At 35.2% G+C, this 23,212-nt stretch overlaps 1 protein-coding gene across 1 annotated transcript in view; it reads left to right on the forward strand.

Annotated features, from left to right (window-relative positions):
* The window catches only part of Atrnl1 (attractin like 1), a 694,860-nt gene that overhangs the window by 295,435 nt on the left and 376,213 nt on the right, over nt 1-23,212 (forward strand). The window contains exon 25 of the mRNA XM_026389193.2: nt 220-281. Coding sequence (XP_026244978.2) covers nt 220-281 — 62 coding nt within the window. The remainder of the gene's footprint in view (nt 1-219; nt 282-23,212) is intronic.

Here is a 23,212-nt window from a genome sequence, read left to right on the forward strand (position 1 = left end):
ATAATAGTTTTAACCACTCAATGTCATAGACTATGCAAAGAGTATCATTAGTAGTTGAATATATTAGGCATTTTAGATAAAGTTTTAATGCCAGCATATTTTTGATTATTAATAAGGAGATCCAACTGTATTTATAATTGCCATAAAACTTCACCTCAGGTTTTCAAGAAGAACTTGGATTCTGTAAGTTTCAAACTTTCTTTCATTTTGATTTTTCAGATCGCATTCTCACAACACAATACAATCATGGATCTTGTGCAGTTTTTTGTCACGTTCTTCAGGTAATTTGCTTTTACTGACTGAATTTGTCAATCTGTTAGGTAATTTATCAATTATCAAACTTTAAAATATATACTATATTCTGAATATGTATATAAATAAATACTTACCACAGAGCAGAGGGAACATACTTCAAATATATACTTGTGCAGGATTATTTTAATGTTATACTAATAAATGGCTAATGGATTCCATGAAAATAGGATAACTTTGTGTTCCTGTCACATAAATAGTTAAATCATGCTTTAATTAATGAAATTAAGCATTTCAGGTACCACACGGATTATTTGCATTTACTAGAATTAAGTCAATTCATTTCTTTCTTAGGTAGTGTGCTAAAGCCTGTGATGAATAAGAAAAAGTATGTGTTTTCTTTCCTGAAGGAGTTTGTAACCCAGAGGTACTATAAATGACGCATAGAACGTCATTCTCCAGAACATGAATTATGTGAGGTATTAATGATAGGTTCATAAAAAAGCATTGCATAATTAAACAGTTTTGGAAAATGCATATACTAAAGTTAAAAATGGCTCTGTTGTTTGTTTTTCAACTGACATTACTTCTCAGAGCCCTTAATATGCCAACTTACAGTGCATCTTTTTGAAAGAGACTGGTATTTGCAAGAATTTTTCATAAAATGAAAACTCTTTAGGGAACATTTACTTTCATTCCCAGAACTGGGTTAGGAGAGACTGAGTTTTAGCAGAAGAATATTCATGTTGTAAGATCTTAGAGGTGTTACTTTTGTAAACATTATTAGAGATGTGTGCAGCAAATTTTGATCCCTTAGATGCCTTTGTGCAAATTAGACAAATGCTTCTCCTCTGGCAGACAAAGTCCCACTTCATGGCATACAACTTGAAAACTGAGTGCAGTGTGAATTATGAATCCCATTCACAAACTTAGCTGGGTTCTCTTACAGTGTTAGGAACCTATACAACTCAATTTTTGACATGTGGTAATTTAGGACTTTCCTAAACACTGAATAATCATTCTCTTAGGGGTTGTTAGATTCCCATACAGATCTTGAATTCCTGTTACCTTCTCCACATTGGTCTGTAAAATTATTTTCTTTGAAAGGCCAGATAGTAAATATCTCAAGATTTGTGGTCTCTACAGCCTGTTGTATCTACACAAAGTTCTTCCTCTACTGCTTAAGCAGCCAGAGCCAGTATGGAAATGAGTGGGAGTGGTAGTGATCCAATAAAACTTTATTATAAAACATCTGGTGGGGCTGAATTTTGCCTGTGGAAATAATTTACCCAGCCATTGATCTAGCTTATGTCTGAGTACCGTTAATGACCAGAAACTCACCATCTCCTGATATTGCATTTTCTATCATCAGATAGCTAACTGTTCTTTATAATTGAGTGGAAATCTGTCTCTCTATAATATCTTATCTAATTCATCCATAGGGACCATACATAACATGTCTAATCTCTCATCTCCACTTACAGCCTTTGGATTTTTTTAAATTCTTTTCTTCAATTTACATATTCCCTGTTCACATATCCATTTCTCTTGCTAAAGCCTTTGTTGTGTTGACCACTTTACTCTGAAAATAATGATTGTCTGTGTCCTTTAAAATGATTAAATTTTTTTGTATTTAATATTTTTACATATTTATTACTGATATATATCAAAAGTACATTCATTATTTAAATGTTTCCTGAAAATGAAATGTGAGAAAATATATGTAGTTGTGATTTATGATTTTATATTTCAAAATATATGAGTTTTAAGGCTACTAACAAAGATATACTGTAATTTTTAGAAAGCACAAGAAGTTACAATTATTTAATGTATCAAAATGAAACTACTTTTTGATGCAGAATATTGTGGATAAAAATATATACTTACCTGAAAAGTTCAGCTAAGTGTAAAAAATTCACAAAGTTGAATATATATGTAAATGATTTAAATGTTTAGGGTTTTATTTTTAAGCTTTTGGATTTGTGTGCTTATTTAAGTTTAGTACCTCTTTTATTAAGCAAAAGAAGGCTGGTATTAATGTTTTCCATGCCTTAGAGATAATCCTATTTATTAGGTTGTCACCATGGGCAAAGTAAAATAAAATATTCTAATCATTGTGTGAGATCAAATATATTTGATGGGCTTTTTGTCATTTAAATTTCTTCCAGTAGTGAAATGTAAATTAGACAATTTAAAAATCATTTCATTGTTAAGAGAATAACATGGACAGAATATTTTTAAGTTTATTATTTATTTTTTAGAAGGCCACTGCTAAATTTAAGAGATTTAAACAGGTTAACATTCATAGATGCCTTTCAGTCAGGCCATCTTTGCTGCTATTGCTCTTTCTAAGCTGGTTTATGGGTAACAAAGACGAGTTAATGTGTCAGCTTTCAGTTTGGTCATTGTTCTGTGGAATCAGTTCTCAGATTCTATGCCAGTGTTTTACCTCTGTACTGTCAGAGTTCCAGTGGTAAGTATCATTGGGCTGGTACTGAAGAGATCATTCACAGACATAGCCTGGCTCCAGTTTTAGTGTTTTATTCCATCTTCATTTGGCCACCTAGCTTCTCTTTTCAGATATAGATTAAAGGGATTTTGTTGTTGGTTCTAGTGAGGGTGTGCAATATAATGTAACAAATAATTACAAAACTGATGAGAATTGTTTATTTTCAATAGTTTTTCAGTTGTATAAAATGGAAAAGTGCCTGAATCTGAAAAGTCTGAATTATTTACCTAAAAAAATAAATGGAGACATGGTAAATTTTCAATGGTGGCACTCTTTTTCACTGTACCATTTAGTACTGTTGTGATCAGGAGGGGCAGTTTCAGAGACTGTCAATTGGTTTTTCCCCACTGTGCTTCATCTAATTGTAAGAGCCATGAACATAATACAGTGATTACTCCAACTACCTTGAACATAAGTTCTAAATACACACTTAAGGACTGGGGAAATTATCACTGGATGGATTCACAGACACAGTTGGTACACTGTGAGCAACCATCTGTTACTTGCTTCCCTCTACCACCCCACCCCCACTGCACCTTGACCCCAACCCTAATAAGGTGCCATGATGACAATTTGAGTCCATGGGTATGTGTGTCACTTCTGATCTCATGTCTGCTAATAGACAAAATGATTGTTTATTCCCCTTGCACCATTTGTATAGCAATGTATATTATTGGATATATTCTCAAGTTTGTGGCATAAAATATCTTCAGGCATCATTTTATAAATTTTTCAAGACGTTTTAGTGTTTTACCCTCAGATCCAGCCACCTGTTTATTCAATGGATTCTGGATTTGAAAATTAAGTCTGAGTACTGAGCAGAGAATCATGACTTTCCATTGAAGCAACCACCTTCAACTTCCTGTTCCACCTTCCTTGCTTAATGGAAAACCAGACACCCAAAAGCACCATTGTTGGCTGTCTACCTATTTCACCTCTCAAGAAACCATGCTTTATTAATCATCCCTACAATTCTTTGTGGACCAATCCCCTTGGCAGCACCTACATTCTTGTTAACTTAATTATGGTAATTATGGCTCCTGAGTCTGGCAGTTAAGCATTGACATCTGTCCTTTATTACTCTGGGCACCCATGTCCCTCACCTCATGGCAATTAACACATCTGTCCCTGTGACTGCCTTTCCTATTTTCAGCTCTAGTCTACAAAAGGAAGGCATATTATATTATAGTATCATAGTATATTCCTAATGATCTTGGTGAAAGGTAAGGCCTCCAGGCCTTCATGAAGCTGGACTGCTCCATAGTCCTTTTGGCCTTATATAATATATCCATTCCAGCATATTTCCTGTCTCTTGTTTTTTTATCCCTTTCTCTTCCACCTGCTGGGGCATCTCGGGTGTTTCACTTTTACTTGTATTGGCCATTGACTTTTCCAGGCTTCTAATAGTCACTCCATAACAACTTTTTACCGTTTTTCTGGAATCCTCAGTAGGACATTTCATCTCTTGTGTTCCTGAAAATATACACTAAAATCAATGAAGTTTTGTTTATTCAATCTTACATTCTATCTCACTTGGTTAAATAGCATACAAATGCAATGGCCCTTGCTAGTATAGCTGGCTAATTCTTGCTGCTGTTTCAAGTATACACTCTCTTTCTTCTTTTCTCAGGCTCAACTGGGTTATATAGTGATTTAAACTTTCCCATTGCTCAGGCAGTCAGGAAAGGAAGTGGGGATAGCCTCTGAGGGGAGCAACTGTTGCCTCAGATTAAAAGGGGCTCTCGGTGTCTTCTAGCATGGCAAAATACTGGTTATTGCTAAGTTATGGATCTGTAGAAACAACATCTTCAGAAGCATACATCCAAGATGTTCCATATTTCACTGCCCGTGGTCTTCCAAACCATGGCCCTTACCTTTACATGACAGAAATGCTTTGAGTATTCTGTCATCTCTTGTGCTCCACTGCTCTACCAGATCAGCTTGCTGATCATCCATGTTGGCTCCTTTGTCAGGAATAAGAACCTCATTTGAAGTTAAGAGAACTTATGTTGCAGGGGCTCAGTCCCTGGGAAACAGATGAGGTATCCTGGCAGGTAAAAGATGTGAGGTGCAGATGGGATAGTAGACATGCTTTATTTGGAGATAACCACAGCCCCAAGTCCTCAGCCTTTATCCCCCAACCTCATGAGTCTTTCCATAGGTGTTTTTTAATATGCAGGCCAGACACAAATGGCACATTGCCAACAGGTTGCATAAATCAGTGTTTGCTCACAAGAGAATATTTTATGGCCTTGAGTACATACTCTGAATTAAGGTGTTCATGACTTTGGCTACATACTAAAAGCATAGTCCGCTAGAAGCCTTTGTGAGGGAACCTACTATAACCATCTTGGGCCTGCCTTATAGACAAGTTTAATTGGTTTAGCTAGTCATGTTTGTTAATGGCCTTCTCTCAGTTTCCCTATGAAAGTATCAATGCACTGTAATAAGTCAATTATACTTTCTTTTGAAGGTGTTATTCCCATCGTTCAAATACCTAAACTGTTCTGTGTACCCTAACATTTCCTTCATAAGGAACCAATCAGGTAACCACTGTTGAAATGTTTGACAACTTAACCCTTCTTCAAGGGACTATCTGTGCCCCACCTAGGAACATGGATGCTATTCTTTTAGCCTCCCAAGCAATGAGTGAGTCAGTTTCAAATCCCCATCTTCTATTTATTCAGACAATTCCTCAGAGAAGCAGACTCTCAGATGGGATTTGATAAGCAGTAAATAAAGTAGAGAAACCTCTTGTGAGGGAAAATTGGAAGGGAGTATAAGAAATGTTCACAATGCGGACACATTTGTGAAGGAGAAAAAAAAGACAGGGAAGTTGAATGAAAGAACCCAAGAGTACAGGGAGCACTAATAAAGTTCACCAAGACCAATGTGTGTCCTTGAACTAAATTACAAGAAAGACTTTTATTTTCCAGGAATGGGGCTGCATTGATATCTCTGCCATGCTGACAGACTAAGAACAGCCTTTAGGGAGAGTGGCCTCAGCATGAATAATACAGTGATCAGTTTAAGCGGGCAGAAGCTGTGCACACTGATCACCTATGCTCTCTGTAGTTAGGGATCAGAAAGAGCACATTTTAAAAACATTTTAATGCTTGGCCCAATAAAGGTATTTGTTGCTCAAAAATTGGTAGAACTGACCTGTACAAGTATATGCATTTGAAGCCAGTCTCAGAAAAATCGTAAGTTAAAGTTTTCTCTCAAATGTGGAAGCTATACCAAAATAAGGGAAAGAAAGAGGGGAAGATTGGATATCATAAAGACAATGGAAGATAGAGTAGAAAGAGGTGCAGAAGGAAGGAGGAGTGAACAAAAGGGGGAGGAAATGCAGAAGCAATTTTAAAAAGTCATGCTTTGTGCATATATAAGTATAAAACAGGCAATTTCAACCTTATGTATAAGAAGAAAGAACCAATCGAAAGTCAATAAATAGATGAGGGAAAAGAAGATAAATAGAGTAGAGGAAGGAGAATGGCAGGGAGGGAGAAGGGGAGGAAAAGGGAGAGAAAGTGAACTGAAATCAAATTCCATGCACATACTAATGTGTTGGTATGAATTAAACTACTATGTGTAACTGTAATGCTCTAATAAAAAATAGTAAAAAAAAAAAAGACTACATGCATACATGCATTTGTTAAGGCTTTTAATTTTTTAATATTATTTTATGGGTAGATTTTTCAGTTGTGTTACATTCATTAATATTTATGAGTCCTCACTGGTTTTGGTTTTTCTAGGCATAGTTGGTAATTGCTTTAGGAAATTGTCTATTTTATTTTTCAAATTTATTGACACACTTTTTTCCAATAACATTCTAAAATTTCTCCTGTATTAGAATTATGTTTCCACTTCTAATGTGATTTTTCATATTTTTTCCTATTTTGTTTTTTTTTCTTGATCAACTGTGCAAGAGCTTTGGAAGTTTTGGGAATCACATCACAAGCCATTGAGTTATTGTTTTCTAATTAACTATTTTCTTTTATTTCTACTTTTTGGAGTTTCTCTATTACTTATTTTTTTCTAACTTCTTTATTTGATACTATAATCCTTTCTTCCTCATTGATTTCTAGTAGTTTGTTTCTAATACACCCATTTATGGCTACTGAGTTTTTCTTGTTGTTGTTGCTAATTCTGCTTCATCTGCACGCCAAGAACTTCAATATATGTAGTATACTGGGCTCAAAGGATGATTTAGAAATTGTTCCTTTCTCTCCAATTTTTGGGAAAAGCTGAGAAGGATTGGTGTTAGTTCTTTAAATGTTTGGTAAGATTTACCAATAAAGCCATCAAAACTTTGGCTTTTCTTTCTTGGGAAATTTTTGATTGCCAATTCAATCTCCTTACTATTTATAGATCTATTCGGTTTTTCTAGTTCTTCGGGATTCAGTCTTGGTTTGTTTTGTTGCTTTAGAAATCTGTTCATCTAAGTTATCTAGTTTGTGGCACCATTAGTACTTTCTTAAAATAACTTTTTATTTCTGTAGAATCAGAAGTAATCTCCTTACTTTCTGATTTTAGTAGTTTGAGTTTTCTCTCTTTTTTTCTTTAGCAATCTAGGTAATTTGTCTATTTTGTTTGCAGAACTAACTATTGGCATTATTGAATTTTTCCTAATGTTTTTCTCTTTTGTATGTCAGTTACCTCTGTTCTAAACTTTATTATTTACCTTTATGTGTCCACTAGTTTTGCATTTAGTTTATCTGCTCTTCTAGCTCTTTATATTACAAAGTTAGGTTATGGTTTGAAATTTTTTCTTTTTGATGTATGCCTTTATAGCTATAAATATTCCATTCTCCACTGCTTTTACTATCTGCTATATGTTTTGGAGTTCTGTTTTCACTTCTATATTTCTCTAAGAATTTTTAATTTCTCCTGTTATTTCTTCTTTGATTCACTGGATGTTTAAGAGTATATGATTTAATTTTTGTATTTTTTGAATTTTCTACTTTTCCCTCTGTTGTTGATTTCTACTTTCATCTTTTTGTTAGAGAAGATACTTTGTTTGATATCTATCATTTCAAATTTGTTGACACTTGATTTGTGACTCAAATGTGGTCTGTCCTAGAAAATGCCCCCTTGACCTGAGGAGAATATGTATATTCTATTGTTCTTAGATATAGGGGGCTGTATGTATCTGTTAGACATAGTTGTTCTACTGTGTTGTTAAAGCCCTGTATTTCCTTGCTTATCTTCTGATTGTTCTATTAATTACTAAGAGTGAAGCTGAAATATTGTTTTAATCATTTTGAGGTTTCTTTATTTCAATAAGTAATTTGCCTTAAAGTATATTTGATTTAAAATAAATGTAGATATAGATATGCAATGTCTTTATTTACTTATTTTTATGTGGTGCTGGGGTGCCTCACATGTGCTAGGCAAGTGTTCTACCACTGAGCCATGACTCCAGCCCCCTCAACATTTTTTATTTTGAATTTTCAATGAATTTCTTTTACATCATAAATTTTTGAATAGTGTTGTGTCTTTGTTTTAGTTATTGAAGAACCTCTGAATTTTTAGTGATGGGGAATTGAAAATTTAGTGAATTTCTGTTATTTTGATTGTTGCTTATATTGTAATTTATCTATCTTAACTTTCATTTTTAAAATGCTTTCTCAAATCATGTTTTTTCTTCTCCTGTGCTTTCCATTAAATTGAATGTGTTTCTTATATTTCTTATATTTTTCCTTCTAGCAGTTTAGGACTTGTACAATTTTTAATTTAACAATCACTAGTAATTTTAACAAGCATACCAATACTAATGTTAATCAGTATCTCCTTTCTTCCTGGATTGTATAGGAGTCCAAGGAAACTAAAACTTTCAGTTTTAAATATCATTGTCTCATTTATAAATGTGCTTTCTGATTTTAATTTTTTAAACAGCTTTTTAAAAATACAAATATAATATAGTTCAGCCATTTAAAATGCACTATTTGATTGTTCTGTAACAATCATCAAAATCATTTTTATGTATTTTCATTGCTCTAAGAAGAAACCAAATGCCTATTAGTAATCACTCCCCTTCCCTCCCACAAATCTCAGTTATGGACAATATATAATCTACTTCTGTATATACATTTGCTTATTATTGACATTTAATATAAATGGAATCATATAGCATGTATTACTTTGCGATTGGCTTTTTTCATTTAGCATAAAGTTTTCAAGGCTTATCCATAATATAGTATGGATCTGTACTTTATTTCCTTTTTTTGCTAAATAATATTTTATTTTGTGATATAATACATTTTACTTCTCCACTTATCACTTGGCAGATATTTGGGTTACTTCCTTTGGCTGTTGTAAATAATGCCACTATGAACATTTGCATATAAAATTTTATATGGAAATGTTTTTATTCCTGTTGAGTTTATAAATAGGAACAGAATTGTTGATCATTGTTGTCATTTTAAGAAATTGCCAAACCTTTTTCTATAGATGTGTTATGGTTCACTCTCACCAGTAAGGAAAAGACTGCCAGTCTCTTTATCTTTACAGCTCTTGTAAATAACTGTTTCTTTTTAAAATTATAGCCATCTTAGTAACTACAAAGGGAAAGAGAGATGAACTTATTGCAGGAATTAAAAAGAAATGGTTTAGGTAGAAGTTGGGGAATACAAAAGCAAAATAAACAGTATGAGGTAAGCAGTCAGCTATGACTATGGAAATGAATGTGCCAATGGGAAGAATAATGCCAAATTAATACAGTGATCAAGTTATGGGGGAAATGAGACATTTAATCATGTTGTATGTACATAGGATATTTTAAAAGAGAAAAAAGAAGAAATGTAAGTTCCTAGTGGAAAAGAAGTAAATCTAAGTCATTAATAAGAAATATCTCTACATTGAAGGAATATTTGGCCTAAAGATTTTTTTTTTAAATATGGTGTAAAGAAAAAGATCAATATAAAGGATGAAAAATAATAAGAGTCCTGTTTTTCAGAAACGAGCTTATGATGATGGATAAATTATTGGAAATGAGACCTGAAGGTACAGATTTAACTAAGTAGACGTAATAATGACTTACTGTATTAACTGTTTAATTTTTCTGTGGCTTTGTTACAAAAGAAACTAGGTATTTATGTCCCAATTGCTCTTGTAAATCACAGTATTCAGTATGGTAGGAAAAAACTAGTGACAATGCAAAGTTTATTGCCATTTAGCTTTACCACTGTTCCACATCTAATTTACAGTGCTGAGGTTTGGAGATGAGAGGCAGAAACAGACTTCTCTTGGAGTCCTGACAGTAAGTCTCACTTAGAGGTGATTGTGGTGTAGCACCTCCAAGCTAACTTGTCCCAACTTAAGCTAACTGTCTTGGCAGACAGCCTTTCCTTTCCAGTATTCTCTAGCTCAGTTATAGTATCAGTACTTACCTAACTTCAGTACTGGAGAAGTAGCCAGGTACTCTACTCTCCTGAGTATCCTACAAACCCTAATCCTACCTTCTTTTATCGATATTATATTTAAAACAGCCAAAGTAATTTTTTTTAAACTAAACTAAGTAACACTGCAGTTTCAAACTTCCTTTCACATTTATAGTTCACATTATGGCTTCAGGTTTTTACATAAATTGGTCTAATTATCTGTCCCATCTCAAATTATTATCTTTATATTTGAAAAATTCACATTTCTTTTTGTGTGGGAGGGTGGGTAGGGGTGCTGTATTATTGCTTGTTTGTTTTCTTTCCTTTTTTGTTTCCACATTTGTTTTAACCTTACTGTGAAACATTTCTTAATTTTTATGCAGTAAAATTCACTTTTTTTGATACAGTCCTATGATTATTTTTTAATCACCTGTTATTCAGGGCTACAAGGACTGGTAGATGAGGGGATTAGGAAAATGACAAACAGAAACAAAAGTAGAGAAAAAGCAGGGGTTGGTGGTTCAGCCTGCCTTTGATGGAGGAAGACTGACCACAAGCAAGTTCAGCACATTTTTATATAGCTTTAAACATCAAAAGGTTTTCTTGTGTGTTTTCTGCAAGATAAACAGAGCTGAAGTTGAGGGTAATGCCAGCTAAATTAGGACTTATCAGTTTGCACCTTAACTCTCTACCTCTAGGCAGCAGACACTCGAACCCAAGGCCATGAACTAATAAATTCTGAGGCTGGCACAGAATCTCCTTTGAGCAGGGCGGGCAATCTGTGATTGGAGTGCCTTTGCACCTGAGAAATTCCCATGGGAGTTGTCGCCTCTGTCTTGGTGCAAAAAGTTCAAAAAGTTCCATGATTCATTCACAACTCCTGACAATCAACAGGTCTACTAGGATACAGAATTCCACACTCTAAAGAACATCATTATAGGACCTCTTCATGTAGACTGACTCTCTCTATATACCCCAAAACTGACGTGTTTGCTGTCTCTTGCCTTTTCTAGAATGTAATTAAATTGGCTCTTTCCCTTAACACACTGCATTTGAGATTCATCCAAGTTGTTTTTTTTTTGTGTCTTGTTTTGGTTTTTGTATAAACAGCCTATTTCATTTTATCGCTACATAGTGGTTATTCCAGTTTATTTGTTCACTTGTTGAGAGATTAAGTAATATGGATTGTCACACCTTTTGCATTCTAAATAATGCTACCATGAAGAAAACACATATATTTGTATAGGTTTTATGCAAATATAAGTTTTCCTTTCTCCAGTTAAACACCTTGAAGTAGGATTGATTACTGGTTCATATTTGCCAAGGTATCATTTCACATAGACACTAGCAGAGCATGTGGTACCTCACCAGTGTTTGGTTCTGTCATACTTTTTATTTTAGTCATTGTGATAAATGTGTGATGGTATATTGTGATTTTAATTTTAATTTACCCAATGTCTAATGATGCTGAATTTCTTTTCACATACTTAGTAGCTATGATTCTGCCTTCTCTGAAGAAGTGTTTTTCAAATCTTCTTTCCATCTTTCATTTACCTTTTATTGAGTTTTAAATGATTTTTTTTATATTCTGGATGTATTTCTTCTATTATATGAAATATTTTCAAATAACCTTTGAATTGTATTTTCATTCACTTAATGTATCTTTCATAGAGAAAAAAGTTTTGATTTTTTAAATAAATCCAACTTAATTTTATGCTTTTAGGATAGACCTAGGATTCTTTGCCCAACTCAGGTTGGGATTTAACCCACCCAGAGCCTTGGGCATGTTAGGCAAGCACTCTACCACTGACCTACATCCCAAGTCCAGGATTCATATTTTTGTGTTATGCTTAGGTCTGGCAATCATTTTGTTTTTTTTCTTATTGTTGTTTATGACAGAGATGTAACACAGGTTCATTATTTTTCAATAGATTTCACTTGTTGTAGCATGATCTGTTGGAAACACTGGCCTCTCTCCTTTGATATGCCTTCACAGCACTCTCAAAAATCAGTTTATCATGAATAGAGTTCTAGTCTCGGGAAACAGTGCATAGAACACATGTCTCTCTCCCATTGAAATCATCCATAAATCCTGGACAAAAATGCGTAGGTAGCTATTTGGTATTTGGTATCAGCAGGCAGATCAGGGAAAGACACCAGAATTTTAAATAAAACTGAACTATTTGGAAGTTTGCCACTTTTTCCCCCTTTAGTATTTTCTGATTAGAATGCAGTGCAGTCTAAAACTTGAAATGGGCTACTGTGCTGTACACAGGGAAAAATCCTCTATTTCTAACTCCTAGAAAAGGGAACTCTTCAAGCGGAAACATTTGGACCCCTGACTCCAGTTCTTTTCTCTTTTTCCTCAATTCACTTAACACCTCTTCCAGGCAGTCTCACAGTAAGAACATTGGCAGCAGCAAAAGTGGCTCAGAATCAGAAATTTAAAAAGCCCAAATTCAAAGGGACTGCAACTTTTCTCTATGTATCGTGGAACTGTGGTTACAGAGGGTCAAATAAACCACATTGCTTTCTCTCTTCTTTGTCTTCCCAACATGGAACTTGGTACAATTATGGAAGTGGACTGTTTCTAGTCAAAGAATCGAAGAGTGGAGGCTGGGAAACAGAAAGGACCAGGGAGATAACAGAGAGAAAAATCATCCCATAAAGTTGTCTTTGAAATCTTAGGTTGATCCCTGAGCTTCCTGTGTGAAGATCTGATTCTAATAATCTAAACAACAAAGTTGAGAACTGAACCTAAAAGGTAGAATTGCACTCTTGCCTTAGACTGACTTGCTATAGAGACAGTCCTGCAAAAGCTTCCAATATATGGCAGCCACTGCCCATAGATGGCTAAAATAAAATCTCTGTATAGAGAACATCAACATTATCTAGAGAATATAAATAAAACCTCAGTCCCTCTGTAAAGTCAATGAAGCACAAGAGAGATGGATTAAAGGGAACATTCTTAAATTTTATTACCAAGTCAAGGACTGCCTATCAGTGTTTATTGCTTTTTATAAAGCTTTATCAGGGACTGGGTCTATTAGTTATGCATATGGAAAAATTGACATTTCACCCCTGCCTCATATTGAACACAAAAATACTAGAAGAAAAAGAAAAAGAATGAAGCATTTAGAAGATAATGTAGGAATTCCTCTTCAACTTGGGATAGGAAAATTTGTCTTAAACAGGAGACATAAAGTACTATCATAAAATTAGACTACAGAAAAACTAAAAATTTTTGTTATTTGGAGACACCATTGACATGAAAATTCAAGCCAAACAATGGTATAAACTATTTCCAACCTATATAAAGGGAAAAAGCCTTATATTCATAAAGTATAACATATGTAAATCAATGAAATAGTCTGAAAACGCAGCCTCTCCACTGTTAAGTGGCAACAGACTGATCATATACTTTACAAAAAAGGATATACAAGAGGCCAACAAAATATGGAAATGTGCTCAATTTTATCAGGGAATTAAAATTAAAATTACAGTGTAATACTACTCTATACCTACTACAGTGACGGAAAACAAAAACAAAAACACAATACCAAGTTCTGGAGAGGATATGGAACCAACAACACTTCTGGCACACTAGGACTCCCTGGAACATCTTTGAAACCCATTTGACATTATGCTCTAAAGATGAATTTACATGTAATCTGTGGCCTAGCTATTTCATTCTACTAAAAATCATTTGAAGTATATTTAAAGTAATATGTCTCATGAAGCCAAAACCTGGTAGTATCCAAATGTCCAAAAATAGTAGTATGGAAAAATATAGCCAAATAATAGGATAATATGGAGCAATAAAGAACAGGTGAATGCTAAAGGAACAAGGATAATAACAACATAAAATTGAATGAAAGTTGCAGAAATAAAAGGAAAAATATTATAGGATTCCATTTGTAGAAAGTTCATAAACAGACAAAACTAACATGTTAACCTGTTAACCAAATATGGTAGTTCCATTTGAGAAGAAGAGTTGGTTTCTATTTCTTTATGGGGAAGGTTGTTTCTGGGTGTATTACCTTTGTGATAATTCATTATATGTGCACTTAAATTTCTCTGTGTTTTATGTATTAATGTTTTAAGGAAGATTTGAAAATGATCATATACTACTATTAAAATTTTAGTAAGGGAATTTTATACTGAATACTTGTAACATCAAAAACAAGTTTTTGTGTTTCAAAAAATGTTGTATATAGGTAGGACCACTATGTTGTCCTCGGACACTTTTTATTGCAAAATTGAAATAATAAGATATCATCCATGCAGTTTATCAGTAACAGGAGGAGTCAAGAAGGAAGATTTTCCTTACTATATATTTTTAATCTTTCTAATTCCATCTTAGGCCAGAGGCTTGAGAATACCCTATTGTTTTGGAAAGAATGTCAAGAAAGGATGGAAGACTTTCAGTTTGGGGAAGATTAATTTAGGTACATTTTCCCATGAATTTTATATAAATGATATCTCTAGTGGATTTTATGGATTCTTTCCAAGCCTTCATTTAACTCCTTCCATATGGCTGTGTAGCAGCCGTTCAATTGGACTGAAATTGATCACTTACCACTTCACGCGTAGGCTAAAGCCAGTTGGTACATCTTTAATGATTGATGAGGAGTGCGCATGTGTTTAGTGTGAGATATGGGTCGTGGAACTGCAGCATTCATTTTTGGTGCTAGGAGAAAAAAGCCTGAGAATAAAGCTGATACCCTGCAGATTATATAGTCCATACTATCTGAAAGAAATATAGTTAGGTCCCTGATCAGACCAAATCTTATTCTTCCTTTGGAGGGCCTTAGTCAGCCATAACAAAACACCATAGACTAGTTGAGTTAAATGATAGAAATTGAATCTCTATTCATCCTGGAGGCTGCAAAGTCCAAGACCAGGTGCCAGCATGGTTGGTTTTGGTGAGTACCCTCTTCTTGTCTTGAAAATGGCTGCTTTCTCACTGTGTGTTCTCCTGGCATAAGATTGACAAGTGTTTGCCTACTTCCTAGTTTGGTTTTTCGTGAAGCAAGTATTCTTAATACTAGTTTTTTTAATGTTAATTTTTAAAAGAACCATATTTTTTTTGCAATACAGTTTCTTAGACATCAAGAACATTTATAAAGTATAACTGATGAAATAATAATGCCAATGAAGCTTTCAATGTCAGAAAAAATGGTATTATTCAAATCACCTAAAGTACCAATTCTATTCACTTAGCAAGTTTATTGACAACTACCATACACTACGCACTGAGATATATTTTGCTGAGTTTTATGTATCTATGGGAATTTATTAGAATATGTTTTAGAAAGTTATTTTTTAAACTGTTTATTGATTGATAAGCCATCATGAAGCTGTCTCTCAACTTTCACTGCTGACCTAAGAGGAGTTAGCATAGAAAGCATTTTTTGAAACAAAAGTGTCTACTTTTCTCAAGAAAGCAAAATTATTGAAGACTGCATATGTTATGGTATCCTGAATTATTGTAAAAGTGATACTTTCCACCTTAGTCATACAATGTAGATTAGAAAGAATTTAAACTCCTCATAAAGAAATTCATTGTCTTGGAGAGTTCAAGATGGCAGGCCAGAAGGAGGCAGCATTCTGTGTCGTTCCATGACCTGGGTCTCAACTAGTGGTAATACTGCTTCTCTGAAAGTGATAGAGGACCCCTATACAGCTGCTGTCACGTAGAAATCACTAGCACTGTGCCCCAGTGTAGGGCTCCGGGCCTCAGCATTTGAGCAGGTCTCCTGGCTCCAGACCCCAACTCCTAAAGTTCTAGTCCAATCAGGGCTTGTGAAGTCCTCAGCAGGATCACCTATCAGCACCGCTGCAGAACTCCCAGATGCAGCTCCGCTCCCATGCAGGACACTCAACTTCTACCTACCACAGGAGCTCTGGCCACTACTCCTGTGTGGACATCCATCTACCAACAAGGGGCTCCCCCAGTCACTTCATCTTGCCACTGCCATAGTCCCCTTCACGTTAATCTTCCTGCATCTGTGGACATCTCACAGGCTCTGAAGAGACCCAAAGCCATAGTACTGAACGTCACAGAGCTCATCTCTGAACACATTGGACAACACCATCACCTGGCTCCCCAAACTTCAACTGACACCCCCATCACTGGATACAGACGCCTGTATCTTGGCTTACCTTCCTCGACATATTTGATGAGGACTGCTCCATATTGGAACTCCAGCTGGCCAGGTACAGGCTTTCCAACTCCCTTTTCTGCCCAGCAGCAGTAACCCGGCACAGTAACCGTGCAACAGAAAACAGCTCTGAGTGGGACCTGTGCACAGTGCAACCTGGGCACCACCCATGGGAGCGCTGGTAAGAGAGGTCCCTCAATTGGATACTGCTAAGGGAGAGGAGATGGTGCAAAAGTGTGGAGACTAACAGAAACCAGGAACTGGGAAATCTTCAGGCAAGATAGGGAGATAGGATTGGGCGCTCAAGTCGTATGAGTGGACCCAAAAAGAGACCCTTGAGGTGCAGTCTCCCTGCAGAGACTGGTGGGTGCCACACCTCACTTCCAGGTGCCCTGCATTAGGACCAGCCGCCCCACTCTGGTTACCTTCACCATCCTGAGGGCAGAGACACCAGCTTACAACAGACAACCCCACCTATTGGATGAGAAGGGAAGCAGGAAAGATACTGATCTCGAAAACTATCAACAATTCTCTTTTTTTCCTTCGATACTTTTTTTTCCATTTTTCTTTTTTTTCTCCCCCTCTATCCTCCTGCCCTCACATCCCCAACATATGTGAAACCAAGTACTTTGCACGAATTAGGATTTTGAGGGCAAGACATTTGAATAATACACTATAGGTGTGTTGTATATGCCTTTTCTTTCTTTCTTTCTTTTTTTTTTTTACTTTTCCCCTCCAATTTTTAACTATTTTAACATCCTTTATTTTTCTAAATACATATATGTGTTTTTTTTATGTACTATACTCTCTTCCCATGCACTTGTCTACTCAAAACTACTACCTTAAAATTTTTTTTAATTGCTAGATGGACATAATACCTTTATTTTTATGTGGTCCTGAGGATCAAACCCAGTGCCTCACACATGCCAGGCAAGTGTTCTGCCACTGAGCCACAACCCCAGCCCGCAAGACTACTTCTTTTCTATTCTCTTGCTACCAACATTCTTTGTAAGATTTCTTTCACACTTTTTAAGATATATTAACTCTATTTTCTCGCATCCTACCTCCTCAGCATATTATCCTACACCTCACCCTCAGATCATGGTCTGTGAACCCTTTTACAAACCTACTGATTATATCATAGATATAATATATTATTATAGAATAATCAAATTCAACATTTCTCTGCATTGTGACCAAATGGTAAACATCTTAATAGCAACAAATTGTTTATAGGTGGTATGATATTGAGATCCGTTAACATTATCCTTCCCCAAAAAGGAGAAGTATTGGAACCATACAGGAGCACTACAAGCCCATAAGATAAAAACAGTAACACCCAGGATGCACAGATCTAGAAGGGAAGACACATGAGCAACATGAAAAGACAAAGGAGGAAAGTGCCCCAAACAAATCAAGATACCACATTATTAGAATCCATGGGAAACACTGCAGAAGAAATTACAGAGAAGGAGTTCAGGATGTACAAGATTAAAATAATCTGTGAATTGAAGGGTGATATAAAAGAACAAATAAAGGCAGAAAAAGATAATTTTGTCAAGGAGCTACATAAACAAATACAGAAAAGATTACTTCAACAGGGAGATAGAGGTTCTAGGAAAAAAAAAAAACACAACCCAAATACAAACCCTTGACATGAAAGAAACAATAAACCAAATTAAAAGCTCAATTGAAAGCATCACCAACAGAGTAAGAACACTTGAAATATAGGACATCAGACAATGAAGACAAAATATATAATCTTGAAAAGAATGTAGACCACATCGTGAAAATGATAAGAAACCATGAGCAGAACATTCAAGATTATGGGATAGCATAAAAAGACCAAATTTTAGAGTTACTAGGATAGAGGAAGGCAGAGAGTTCTAAACCAAAGGAATGAACAATCTATTCAATGAAATAATATTAGAAAACTTTCCAAACATGAAGAATGAATTGGAAAACCAAATTCAAGAAGCCTACAGGATGCACATGTACAAAATAACAACAGATCCATACCAAGGCACCTTATAATGAAAACACCCAACATAGAGAATAAGGAGAGAATATTAAAAACCATGAGACAAAGGAAAGAGATTACATATAGGGCAAAACCAATTAGGATAATGGCAGATTTTTCAACACAGACCCTGAAAGCTAGAAGATCCTGGAACAACATATACCAAGCTCTGAAAGAAAATGGATGCCAACAAAGAATCTTGTATCCAGCAAAATTAAGCTTTAGATTTGATGATGAAATAAAAATCTTCCATGATAAACAAAAGTTAAAAGAATTTACATCTTGAAAACTGGCACTATAAAACAGTTAAAAACGTTGACAAATCAAAACGTTGGTTCTTTGAAAAAGATGCTTAGCTACGCTAATGAAGAGAAGGAGAGAGAAAACTCAAATTACTAACATACATGATGAAAAAGATAATATCACAACAGAAACTACAGAAATATAGAGGATAATTAGAAATTATTTTGAAAACTTGTATTCCAATAAAATAGAAAGTATTGAAGGATCAACAAAATTTCTTGAGTCTGATTTGCCCAAATTTAATCAGGATAATATACACAGTTTAAACAGACAAATATCAAGCGATGAAATAGAAGACACCATCATAAGTAAACCAACCAAGAAAAGCCTGGGACTGGATGGATACACAGCTGAATTCTACAAGACCTGTTACCAATAGTCTTCAATTTATTTCAGGAAATAGACAAAGAGGGAGCACTTTCAAACTCATTCAATGAGGCCAATATCACTCTGATTCCAAAACCAGGAAAAGACACATCAAAGAAGAAGACTTCAGACCAATACCTCTAATGAATATAGATGTAAAAATTCTCATTAAAATTCTGGCAAATCGAACACAAAAACATATCGAAAAGATAGTGCACCACAATAAAGTGGGATTCATCCCAGGGATACAAGGTTGGTTCAACATATGGAAATCAATAAATGTAATTCATCACATCAATAGACTTAAAGATAATAATCAATGATCATCTCAATAGATGCAGAAAAAGCATTTGACAAAATATAGCACCTCTTCATGTTCAAAACATTAGAAAAATTAGGGATAACAGGAACATATCTCAACATTATAAACGCTATTCACACTAAGCCCCAGGCTAACATCATTATAAATGGAGAGAAACTGAAGGCATTCCCTGTAAAAACTGGAACAAGACAGGGATGCCTTCTTTCGCCACTTCTATTTAACATAGTTTTTGAAACTCTACCCAGAGCAATTAGAGAGATGAAAGAAATTAAAGAGATATGCATAGGAATGGAAGAAATTAAATTAGCACTATTTGCTGATGATATGATTCTATACCTAGAAGAACCAACAAGTTCCACCAGAAAACTTCTAGAACTAGTAAAGGAATTCAGCAAAGTAGCAGTATCTAAAATCAACACCCATAAATCAAAGGTATTTGTGTATATCAGTGACAAATCATCTGAAAGGGAAATGAGGGAAACTACCCCATTTACAGAAGCCTAAAAAAATTGTGAATCCATGAAAGAGGTGAAAGATCTGTACAATAAAAAAACCAGAACCCTAATGAAAGAAATCAAAGAAGACCTTAGAAGGTGGAAAGATCTACCTTGCTCTTAGATAAGCAGAATTAATATCATAAAAATGACCATACTATCAAAAGCATTATACATATTTAATACAATTTTGATCAAAATTTCAATGGCATTTCTCATAGAAATAGAAAAAGCAATCATGAAATTAATCTGGAAAAATAAGAGACCCAAAAGAGCTAAAGCAATTCTTAGCAGGAAGAGAGAAGCAGGTGGCATCACTATACCAGACCTTGAACCATACTATAGAGCAGTAGTAACAAAAACAGCATGGTATTGGCACCAAAACAGGCTGTGGTAGACCAAAGGTATAGAATAGAGGACACAGAGACTAAGCCACAAAATTATAGTTATCTTATAAGATGCCAAAAACATACATGTAAAAAAGATAGCCTTTTCAACATATTGTGTTGGGAAAACTGGAAATCCAGATGCAACAAAATAAAATTAAACCCCTATCTCACACCATGCAAAAAACTGAACTCAAAGTAGATCAAGGACACAGAAATTAAACCAGAGACCCTGTGTCTAATAGAAGAAAACTTAGGCCCTTAAAGAACGACCAGACAAGGCTCATCATCGGAGAAGTACCTGTTTATTGAGGAACAGTTTTGCACATTTATAGAGCCAGGAGTGGTTTAACAGTTGGCACAGGGTGCTTTCTGATTGGTGGGTAAGGATCATGAGGGTCAGCAGGGGCTCACCATTTTGTGGCTCTTCCCACTGCTGTTTGGGGGATGGGGAAGTTAGTACCAGAAGAGAAGCGTGGTTGGCGCCATATTTGGAGCAGGGGCGACTCCCAACAGGCCCAGTCTTCAGCATGTCATATTAGGCCCCAACTTCTTTAATGCTGAGAGCCATAGCCAAGTTGGAATGACACATGGCATTTTTGCCAGAATGGAGTGGTTGAGAGGTGATGCCAGCAAGCCATTGAGATGATGATGGTTATGTTAAGCTGTGTATTCAATTGTATATTAGACCCTTGCTGCCGCCTCAGGCACTGGCTACTTTGGAGTTCTTGTGGGGATTCCTGGGGATTTTGCATTGGTTGGGGAAGTGCAGGAGGAGGGATTTCGGTTGGTGTGTGGTGTGTCTCCGGAAAACATTCAAAATTTGGTTTTGGGGGATTGGCTAACTTCACTTGGCAGTATCTTCTCTAACTCTATCCATTTACCTGCAAATGCCATGATTTTATTCAAGGTTCATGTGGCATTTTAGGAGCAGCTTGAAATATAGTGAACACATGTATTCAATCTGCTATGTTTAATTGAAAGTCTCCCCCTTAATTAGTTTCGATTTCTATCTTATCTGCTTTCCCAATGGGTAAAATGGGGGTAAGGGGAGTTAAAGCAGTTTTCATAGTTGTAGCAGAGAATAAGATGGGAATAGCCTGAGGAAAAGAACTCTAAAGAAGATATGGTATCGAAATTACATCAGAAACCCTAATACATTGCTAATGGGAATGCAAAATGGTGCAGGCACTGTGGAGGATGGATCCTCAAAAAAATGAAACAAAATTACCATATGACCTAGAAACTCCAGTCCTGGCTATATACTCAGAAGAACTGAAACAGGTACACACATAAACACACACAAAAAAAAATACATGCATATATCACAATAATCAAACAGTGGAAACAACCCAAATGTCCATAAACAGATAATAGATAACCAAATTCTAGTATATAAATACTGAGGAATCTGACCAGTTAATGAAAGTACATTATTATTCTGCCATAAAAAGAATGATATACTGATACAAGAGGTATTATGGATGATCCAGGAAAACACACTAAGTTAAAGAAGCCAAATATTAAAGAAAGACCACATATTATATGATTCTAATATAAGACGATTGTAATTTTGTGGGTTAGTCTCTGTCTTCTATTCTGTACCATTGGTCTACCAGTCTGTTTTAGTGCCAATACCATGCTGTTTTTGTTACTGTTGCTCTGTAGTATAGTTTAAGGTCTGGTACAGTGATGCCACCTGCTTTACTCTTCCTGCTAAGGATTTATTTAGCTCTTCTGGGTCTCTTATCTTTCCAGATGAATTTCATGATTGCTTTTCCTATTTCTATGAGGAAGCTAATGGGACTTTGATCTTCTTGCATTAAATTGAAATTGCATTAAATCTGTATAGTGGTTTGGTAGTATGGTCATTTTGATAATATTAAGTCTGCCTATCCAAGACCAAGGTAGATGTTTCCATCTTCTAAGGTCTTCTTTGATTTCTTTTTTTAGGGTTCTGTAGTTTTCATTGTATAGATCTTTCACCTCTTTTGTTGATTTATTTTTTTGAGGCTATTGCAAATGGGGTAGTTTCCCTGATTTCCCTCTCAGAGTATTTTCACTGATATAGAGCAACAATAAGTGTTGGTGTGGATGTTGGGAAAAAGGTACACTCATACATTGCTGATGGGACTGCAAATTGGTGCAGCCAATATGGAAAGCAGTATGGAGATTCCTTGGAAAACTGGGAATAGAACCATCATTTATTTGACCCAGCTATCCCTGTCCTCAGTCTATACTCAAAGGACTTAAAAACAGCATATTACAGGGACACAGCCACATCAATGTTTACAGCAGCACAATTCACAATAGCTCAACTATGGAACCAACCTAGATGCCCCTCAATAGATGAATGGATAAAAAAAAATGTGGCATACATACACAATGGAATATTACTCAGCAATAAAAGAGAATAAAATCATGGCATTTGCAGGTAAATGGATGGTGTTGGAGAATATCATGCTAAGCAAAGTAAGCCAATCCCAAGAAACAAAAGGCCAAATATTTTCTCTGATGTGAGGAGGCTGATTCATTGTGACCTAGGGAGTGGGGAGCATGGGAGGAATAGTTGAACTCTCTAGATAGAGCAGAGTAGTACAAGAGGAAGGGAGGGTGCATGGGGTTAGAAATGATGGTGGAATGTGATGGACATCATTATCCAAAGTACATGTATGAATACACAAATTGGTGTGAATATACATTTTATACAGCCAGAGATATGTAAAATTGTGCTCTTTATGTATAATATGAATTGTAATGCATTCCACTGTCATATATAAAAAATTAATAAAATTTATAAAAATAAAATACCCAGAAATTCATTGTCTTAGCATCTCAACTGAATATCAGGTTCACTCATTTTGGAGGGAATATTGTGGATTATCAGATTATCAAATAAAAATACATTTTGGTAATTAAATCATTTAATTTGTTAATATAAAGAGTTTTGTATATTTATTACCATCTACTACTACAGACAATTGAAAAAAATGGTTAGCAAGATTTGGAATCTG

The sequence above is a fragment of the Urocitellus parryii genome, chromosome 5, assembly GCF_045843805.1.
Source record: "Urocitellus parryii isolate mUroPar1 chromosome 5, mUroPar1.hap1, whole genome shotgun sequence".
In the NCBI taxonomy this organism is placed as follows: domain Eukaryota; kingdom Metazoa; phylum Chordata; class Mammalia; order Rodentia; family Sciuridae; genus Urocitellus; species Urocitellus parryii.